Consider the following 9,812-nt stretch of genomic DNA (forward strand, 5'->3'; position numbering starts at 1 on the left):
CCTGCATGGGGGCCCTAGGGGGCAAAGTCATAGGCGGGGGCAAAGCCCTAGGTGCGGCAAAGCCCTAGGTGACTACATTTTGAATTTCCCCGCAAAAAATGCTGCGCTGTGATTGGCTAGCGGGGAAGGGGAGGGGGGGGAAAGGAGGAGTGGGGGTAAAATTCGTCAAAAATGACCAGGATGAACCTTCATAAGAAAATACATGGGATTTTGGCGTAGAACGAAGGTAGCATATCTACTCAAGCCTTCTCAAATCCGTTGTAGTCATCCAAAAAAAAAGTACCTCTAGCTCTTGTAAGTGCTTAATTATTTGTTTTTCGAGATCCTTAGTAAATGTAGATTTATGGCCACCCAAATACCCTTTAGAAGATTCTCCTTCTTTGCTCGCCGTCGGAGTGTAGTAGCTGGAACATTGTATGCTTTTGCTGCCATATGCCACCCCATTCTTTTGCTATGAACCGCTGCAATTGCATCTTTCATATTTTGTTCACCCCAAGCTTGCCTTGTCGTTTTCCTAATGTATGGCGCCATTCTAAAACAAAAACGGGAATGTTTCGCTGCTTATTGTTATTAAAAACTGTTTCACGTCATAAATTGTCGAGAAGATAGTACTTAATTAACAAACTAATTTATTACTCGACTACGATTCTCTAGTTAAGGCCTGATGGGTGAGATGGCATACCCTTATGCCATCTTACCCTATAAGTACATTTCTGAGAATAAACATTGCACTTCCATTAATCTAGAAGCTACGTAACTTTTTAAAAAATTGGTATAAATATCACACTTGGCTTTCAAAAATACAGTCAAACTTACCTGATAACTCATATGGAACACCTTGTAATCTTAGTTATTCTTTAATGCGAAAATATTTTTTAAGAGCTAATTTTACAAAAACGCACGTGGTGTCCGCTTCAATCGCTCTCGCGCACTGGGAGCCGGCAGATCGCGACGACGCGACGAGTTTGCATTAGTGATGGACCCGTGGAGCCACTAGTCAACGGATTGTTGAGTTTCATCGACTATGCCATCTCAGCCGCTATGCCGTCTCAGTCCACATTCCCCTAATTTAGATATAGATTTTGATCTTCCACCACGTGAACCTGAGGAAGTTTATGAAAATGTTAACGTGGATAGAAATGTAACAAGAGAAGGACAAATAGCGAGAATAAATGTTGCACAAACATATTTTGCTGATCAAAACTATAGGTTCTGTTAAAATAAAATTTGTAAGTTCATTAATGCAGTATCAGAAATATTTAGATGTAGGCTTTAAAATATTAGTGTCATATTAGATGTAAAAAGTTTAGTTTCATTATCTTTCAAATAAAGTTTAAATATTTAGTGAATTACGATTTAACATCTCTATAAATCCCACTACACTACATTAATATATAGATATTTAAATGTTTTTATTTCTTTTTCATTTTTGTACAAATTAGTGTTTTAGAAAACCATTAGAAATTATTTACAGACTTCTTTTTGAAAAAAGATTTAACGAAATCACTTAAATATCTGCTATCTGAACAACTGATTATTGTGATTACTCACTAAACATTCAAAAAGGTTGATGAATGAAACTAATTATTATGTAATGGTTTTTATTAATTTTAAATTTAATTTAAAGAGCTTTGGCACCTAGAATGTCTATTAAATCTTGGAATGAGTTCGCTATTCGAGATATATTTGTGTCAATAGATTCCAAAATCTTGAGGGACTGTGATGTCATTTCCACCAAATTTTTTGAAATTCTTGGAATACTTGTAATCTTCTGCCGTTTCATTTTGGTGGCATGGTCGTTATTATTACATCTTTTCCCATTATTTATTGAATAGTCATGATCTATGTTTGTAATTTCATCATCCATTACTTCTTCTGATGACTTATCCATCTGAGATGATGTATCAACTACTTCAATCTCATGAACTATTTGTGGTGTAGAAGCCTGGGAGTGAGATTTCTGCAATAATAAAGATAATCATGCTTTTTGCAACACTTAAATCAGAAACTTATCAGTAATTCTATTAACAAATAACCAATTTCGTTATACAAACAGGAAAAGAACATCAATGAAGAATTAGCCTTCTTAGGAAACTTATATTTTTGTATACTTTCTATTTGTGTATGTATGTTTTTTAAAACTGAATTCTACTTACTATGTTTTGTCCTAATTCTTGAACACCTACATCACCAGCAATACATTTTGTTCCCATCAAACTCAGAAGTTTTTCTTCTAATGGTGTTAATTGTGGGGCATCAAAACTGCCCCCACCAGTCTGCAATAAAGAATTTCTAATTCTTGAAGCTTTAGATTTTACCTTTGATTTCCAGTCTGTTACAGCCTGAAAAGTATAATTCAAAGTAAAATAATCAACATAAATTTATTAAATATAGAATATATAGGTACTATAAGTACCTATGTATGTAACTAAGAAAATTAGTTTAATTTTCTTACCCGTCTCCATTCATTTATTGTTTTCTCTCCGTATCCTAAACTATTCAACTTTATTGCTATTGACTTCCATAAGTTATTGCCTACAGCCTTTTCTTCGATTCCATTGAATTTATTAGTTATTAACATGGAGACTATACAAGGAGCCCGAACTCCATGTAAACAAAAATCTTACAAAAATAAGAGGGCGCTAGTGTTCCATATGTCCCATATGTAGAGAGGGGAGATAAAAAGCGGCAGTTTGAATTATAAATCAATCATGTCATTTTTGTAATGTGTTAAAAATTTTAAAATAAATAATGTAAGCTACTTTGAATTATATAAATCATGAAAATATGTCATTCCGGACTGTAATTAAACTAAATAGATAATAAAAAATATTAGCTTTATGAGAAGAATTTGGTGTTCGTAGAAAGAAACTAGTTTTCAAGGAATTTATGACGTGATCTTGTTAATATTAACCTATAAGTAAGGTTTATGTTTTTGATAATTACTTTGTTAAAGATTTTAGTTTAATGTTAGTAAAAAATAGTCACATTTTATACAGGAAGTTGCCTTTAAAAAAATAGTAATTCTTGTATTAATAATATGGAATTTTTACTTGTGGTAATAAAAAATAGAATATAAAAAAACTCGGTGTTTTAAATAAACTTTTTAAAATATTACAGATGTCCGATTTTGAGTCCAGTGATTCAGATGACTTATTAGACGCATTGTCCAGCTTGAGTGATGATGAAATAGATTTACTCTAAGAAACAGAAAGAGTAAAAAATAAGAACTACTTTGAAATTACTGTACCTGAATATAGTGGCCAAGTTTTTTTAACATTTCCGTGTTAGCATATGGGAAGTAGCTAACAGAATTGAAGAAAAATTTGCCATTTCTAATTATTTCACCCATGATTCTGGTAAATTTTGCATTGCCTTAAGCTCTACAACAACCAGAAAAGTTACATACTTGCTAAGTAACTTGTCTCCACAAATTATAGAATGGCCGAGATAATGAGGCAGTTGTAATCGAACAATATTTTGCCCAATATGAATTTCCAGAGCAGGTTATAGGAATAATTGATGGGAAAGGAATTCATATAAGATAGAGTATATCACAATCCATATTTTTTTGAATAACCAATAATATACTATATTATTATAGTGTAACTGAAAACTGACTATGGAAAGTCGATAAATTATGGTTGGACAATTTCTAAGCTGATTGCCATGTTGTCGGTTTAGACTTCTCAATGCTTCGAGAGTCATATCGCTCTCTTCTCAAAATGTCAAGAAGCTTAAAACAACATGACAACCAATTGATACCAAAATTTTAACAAAATATAGGTACTCCATTATAAAGGTCACAAAAAATAGGTAATCTAAATATTTTATAACTGTTTAAAATCGATTAGTTTTCTGGGTATATATTTTAAAATTGCTGTAAAATTTAATTCTACTTTCGTAAAATTGTTGATTTAATTCGAACGTAACATGGTTCCATGACTTATTCCAAGGTAGAGTATAGACCAAAATTAATAAGGTATTATAAAGAAATATTTTAGCAATGTTCTATATTTTTGTTATATATTTTGTAAAAATAAAATGTTTATCTACCAAAGATTTCAATGTTTTATTAATTGAATAAAAAAAACGAAATTATTTGTGCCTAATTAAAATAAAATAAATATTTATTCATAACAAACAAGTAACAAAGTAAATATATATTACAAATAAAACAACTTAAAAATAAGTAATACGTGTCAGTCTATCTTCTTAAAATTTCATTTTGTTCATGAAGCAATTGATTTCCATGTTTAAATATTTAGTAAAAGTAGTCAATTACCAATACAGATCGATCAGCATCAATTACTACACGTATCCTCTCTTTAAATTTTATATGATATCTGAATTTCAATCAGTTTTTTACTAACAGGAAAGAAACAGCAACTAATTGGAAATGATTTATTCAATTCAGTAATGATAATAGCGATGTCACCAGCAAGAATTATATGAAAGATACGAATTTAATTATTTATGCACGTAATATAAATTACAAGAATATGTAGAAATAAATAAAGTATACTTTGTTGCTATTGTCAATATTATGTGAACATATTCATAGTTGCTTTGTCGAGACCTCATCACACGTCAACAGAACTTTTCTTTTATTAGATTATACAGGACAGGATGCTCACTTTCTAGTATAATCTCATCGTAACTTAATTGCTCTTGATTTACTTGCTGTTCTTGTTGTTGTTGTTGTTGTTGTTGTTGTTGTTGTTGTAACTGTTGCTCTTGTTGTAGCTGCTGCACCTGTTGTTGCTGGTGTAGCGGATGCTCTTGCTGTTGATGCTGCTGCAAAATATATAAAGAAACAATGCATCATTCAATTATACAATATTTTCACTTATGAAATCTTTCTATTTAAAAATTTCTCTACCGTATTAAGAATCAAAGAAGCTGCTTCCAACTTCCGAATTATTCGACCTTTTGCCATAATATTAACCCACTATTCGGTCAAGTTGTAATATAGAACTGCTGGACATCATTAGATTGAAAATGCAGATCACAAACGTACTGTTTTATTTTAAATCTGTTGACAGTCATTCACTTCACATACTATTACCATATTTAAATTATTTTCGAAACTTTTTATTTACCATTTATAAAAACAAATTGTAATAATTATTGACTTGACTTCTAGTTTTTAAGTTAGTATACGTCGCCGATATATCTATCTACTAAACTCAAAACTCAATATAAATAAAATAAAATTCGTTATTTGCTTACTTCACTCGTATTTATTAAGTTACATTCATTTGGGACATATGGAACACTAGCGCCAACCCAACTTCTGCCATTTCTTGGGCAAATTTTCTCAATTTTCCCGTATGAGTTCGTGCTCCTTATCTAGTCTCCCTGGTTATTAACATCGGATTCTTTTCTGCAATGTCGAGAAATGCTTCCCAGTGACTAGGCGTGACTCATTTTTCCACATTGAAGTTCCTTGATTTTTAATTTAATGTTAAATATGTTTTAATAAATTTTGCCCTTTTTTAAACTTATTTAGGTATTTGTTATTGTGACAGATAAAAACCATGACAAACCACAAAACAGAAAACATAGATCACAGAATATTTGTATTTATGCCATTTATGGAATATTTCTTCATTATTCATTGTCTCTCTTTGTTTTATTTAATTCCCTCTCCTATTAATCGACATGTCTTTACGTATCGCCACTGTCACTAGTTACGCTCTAAGGCGGGGAAAGGGCAGAGCGGTGTAGAAAGAAGGCACAGAATACCAATGGTGTTGATTTGTATCGATATGTGGAATTCTACAGTGCACATAATCCACCTGCAGATGGTCCACCCTTGGGCTGCGCCTAAACTACCGCCAAAACCTTCCAAGAATGTGGACTCCCGCGTCACGTCTAGTCCCAGGCGGTCAGCGCACGGATCCGCCAGTAAGTTATGTTGGCATCCAGTGTCAATATATGCCTTGATTTGTACGCCATTAATTGTCGCCCATTTCTTGTAAGTATTATCAAAAATTGGACTTATCAAGCTGACTTTCACCGGAGCGTCGCCCTTCTCGCCGCTGCTGTCTTGATAGCCATGTTTTCGCCTCTTGGGACACCTCTGGAAGAAGTGGCCTTCATTTCCACAGTAACTGCATCTCTCCCGCCTAGGCTTCGGGCAGTCCCTACTCATATGGTTCCCATATTCTTGGCAGCTGTAGCACCGCAACGGCCTGGCATTTCCTGTCGCCGGTCTCCTACTCTCCGTCGCCCCTGGACTTGAACGCCTCGCCTTCGCCACTGAAGAGTAGGACTCGCCCTTCCTAATGGTTCCTGTCGCCCTAGGAAACCTATAATTTTGTAAACCCGCGAGAAACTGCGTGTACAACGCCTCAGGTGTGTCGCCCCTACACGCATAAGCATTTGCTCGAAGTTCTTCCGGCAATCCCCTTATTATACACGCCACTGCCTTTTCACCTTCGATACCAACACGTCCACACAACGCAAATTTTGCATGAAAGTATCGGGTCATGGTCTCGTCCGCCACTTTGCGCCTTTCCACAAGTTCCTCCAGACATACAGCAAAATCATGTTGCCTGGGAAACGCTCTCTTCAAGCTCACCTTCCACTCCGCCCAGCTAAGCTAAAAATCATCTCGCCTGTTAAACCATGTTCTCGCCTGCATGAAGTAACTTTTCTCATATTCAGACCATCCATGCACCTCGCCCAACTGATCTATCATGGACAACCATCTATCAATATTAGAGTCACGGTCCTCCGGGTCGAATTCCTCCAACATTGCAGAAGCCGCTTTCAAATCGCCTTTAACTCGCCTCTGTTCCCCTTGTATCCTTCTCTACTCCGCCACTGGTAGTCACGCAGCCGCCTGCAGGTGACACTACGCCATTGGAACTACTACTCGCCGTTTGTAGAACCGCCCTCTCAATCGCTTGAGTCGCCTGTCGCTCAATTATCTGCGATATTCGCCCCGCCAGTTGAGTTTCGAAAACTCGCAAAATTATCGCCTCTGTTTCTTTCTGGCTCACCTGTTTCAGCTCCTCCGCCTCGAAATCTAATTCCGCATCACTCTCGCCCACTGACATGGCACCGCCGTCTTTTTCAGCGGGTGCCGCCATTTTCTTTGTCGCACACGCCTGACTAACACCACTCAATTCACTCTCAAATCACGCTTGAAAAATGCCACACTAACACTTAATCACCGCCACAACACAGCACGTGGATAATCGCACTTCTGAATTATTACACTGAGATTACTCGCTCACGTTTTTAATAATTTTCCTCCACCACCTTCCCCGTGATCGACAGCTTGTATATGTCGCCACGAATGATCCCTCCACCATCCGCGCCTCGTAGATCGCTTGGTCCAGCCAATCACAAGCTAAATGCCGGTATAACAGATCCCTGCCACCAGTTTGCAGGTCTCGCCGCATAGAGCACCCACGAGTGTGGCTTACGCCGGTTGCGAACAGATATCGCCTCATGTCCACCTTGAAGATTATTACTAGGGTAACACAATATTTGTATCACAGTTGTCATCTTTTTACTGCAATGTCTTTTCTAAAATAGGAATAATACATTGTGGAAAAAATGTTTTTTTTTTATTTTGATGACATTTAAATTACTCTGACAACATTAGACGTGTCATCCAGCCAACATCTGGAGCTCGTTTCTTGACGGTGAGAGAATAGAATGCTCCCTGGGGAACGTTCCCTCATTTCGCTCTACTACTGTTCTATCAGAAAAATCATACTGTATTCTCGACACAAATAGTCCGAGAGCCAGCTGCAAAACCGTTGAGTTATTTTCTAGATAAAAAATTGAGTTTACATGACAGTTTTTACCCCGACTAAGGTCAGGCAATGATATGAAACTCCTAGAACGGTAATGGTGGATACCAACCTACCCTCCCACGCGTATGGAAATTCAAAAAATTTTGTAATCGTTAAATGGACCAAACTCAAGTATAAGGCATTTGATGCTGTGTTAGTCGATTAAAGCTAGTCAGCTGGCTCATTGATGGTAATTAGTACAGCTGACCGTCGGAACAGGTGAAAGAAGTTCAAAATAAATCAGTTTTCAACTGGTTTGAAGGAGACCAGCTGCCAACGACAATAGACGATCTAAAATTGGACAAAGAGACCAATAATATCAATGGTAAATAATGTAACACTAATTTATAATAAGTTCTTGTAAATCCATTGGGGCTATTGCTTTTTAAAGAAAATATATGTTCTCGAATTATTTTTATATGTTATTTAAATATTACTGTTACATTTTTCAGATAGCAACGAAGACCTTCTCAACGAAGATCCCGAACATTCCAGTGATGAAGAGTCTTCTGAAGAAATGCTTGAAACTTCTGATAGTGAAGAAGATGAGTGAAAAATAAACAGTTTCAATTTATCTATAAAAATATAGATAAATGCCGTAAGCTGATCGACATCGATAAGTTACATATACTAAATTTTTCAACAACAATCAAATAGGTTTTTTTTCAAGTAGATATAATAGGCCGGTTCTGGACCAGGAAGTGACGTGGCAAGGTCACATGGGGCCAAGGTCACCCCAAGGTCACCTGGGGTCAAGGTCATGTCAAGGTCACCTGAGGACAAGGTCGTCTGAGGTCAAGGTCACCTGAGGTCAAGGTTATCCCAAGGTCACCTGGGGTCAAGGTCGTGCCAAGGTCACCTAAGGTCAAGGTCTTGTCAAGGTCACCTATGGTCAAGGTCACCTAGGGTCAAAGTCACATGGCCAGTGTCCATCGCTCCTTCAGCGGCTTCTTGTGGGCATTGTCGTTGTGCAAGAGATGCGTGGGTGTTGGCATGCAAGAAGTGTCATGGCGGCATGGAAGTGACGTCATACAAGAAGTGTCATGGCTGCATGGAAGTATCGTCATACGAGAAGTGTCATGGCGGCATGGAAGTGACGTCATACAAGAAGTGTCATGGCAGCATGGAAGTATCGTCATATAAGAAGTATCATGGTGGCATGGAAGTAACGTCACATGGCCAGTTGGTGGTAAATTTAAAATTCAATCATAATAAGGGCAGATCAATGACCTCCAAACAGCATTGCGTCATTCTTATCTGGTATTGCAGCATTCGATATCAAGTTTCTACAAGTTCAGACCTGTCTTTTAGCATAAACTGTAACCTGATATATTATTTCCTTTAATACTGCCACGCTAGCATAAACTGTAACCTGATATATTATTTCCTTTAATACTGCCACGCTAGCATAAACTTTAACCTGATATATTATTTCCTTTGACAACATTGCATCATTCTTATCCGGTATTGCATCATTCTAGACCAAAGTCACGTCAAGGTCATCGACCCTTGGTCGTCTGGGCTCAAGGCCATGCCGAGGTCATGGCCCCTGGTCGTCTGGGGGCAAGGTCGCGTCAATGTTATGTCAAGGTCATCGACATCTGGTCGTCTGGGGCGAAGGTCATGTCAAGGTCATCGACCACTGGTCGTCTGGGGTCAAGGTCGCGGCAAGGTCTAGTCAAGGTCATCTACCTCTGGTCGTCTTAGGTCAAGGTCACCTAGGGTCAAGGTCACCTCAATTTAAGACTTGTTCTCTACTGGTTCAGACCTGTTTCCTATAGGTTCAGACATGTTTTATGCAGGTCCAGACTTGTTTTCTACTGGTTCAGACCTGTTTTCTACAGGATCAGACTTGCTTTTTAATATAAACTGTAACCTGATATATTATTTCCTTTATAGTTGTAGTGTTAGCAAAAATTGTGGCCACGTAGCGTCTAGACAGCATGCGATAAGAATAACGAACGTGGCCGGATGTAATAAGAGTCACGGACTAATGAT

At 37.1% G+C, this 9,812-nt stretch overlaps 1 protein-coding gene across 1 annotated transcript; it reads right to left on the reverse strand.

The window, feature by feature from the left end:
• Nucleotides 1-1,621: 1,621 nt before the first annotated feature.
• On the reverse strand, nucleotides 1,622-2,581 carry LOC108915442. The gene is made up of 3 exons (XM_018721470.1): nucleotides 2,456-2,581; nucleotides 2,157-2,342; nucleotides 1,622-1,960 (listed from the first exon to the last, which is right to left on the reverse strand). Exons 1-3 carry the CDS (start codon nucleotides 2,579-2,581, stop codon nucleotides 1,622-1,624), a joined length of 651 nt encoding a protein of 216 aa, XP_018576986.1.
• Nucleotides 2,582-9,812: the final 7,231 nt, after the last annotated feature.

This window comes from Anoplophora glabripennis, unplaced genomic scaffold (assembly GCF_000390285.2).
Source record: "Anoplophora glabripennis isolate ALB-LARVAE unplaced genomic scaffold, Agla_2.0 scaffold1580, whole genome shotgun sequence".
Taxonomy (NCBI): Eukaryota; Metazoa; Arthropoda; class Insecta; order Coleoptera; family Cerambycidae; genus Anoplophora; species Anoplophora glabripennis.

Excerpts from the sequence above, each read along its gene's own strand:
- LOC108915442 (XM_018721470.1), bottom strand. The coding sequence starts at position 2,581 with ATGTTAATAACTAATAAATTCAATGGAATCGAAGAAAAGGCTGTAGGC. Across the intron at positions 2,343-2,455 it reads CAATAAATGAATGGAGACGG|GCTGTAACAGACTGGAAATC; the intron begins GTAAGAAAATTA and ends TATACTTTTCAG. Across the intron at positions 1,961-2,156 it reads AAGAATTAGGACAAAACATA|AAATCTCACTCCCAGGCTTC; the intron begins GTAAGTAGAATT and ends TTATTATTGCAG.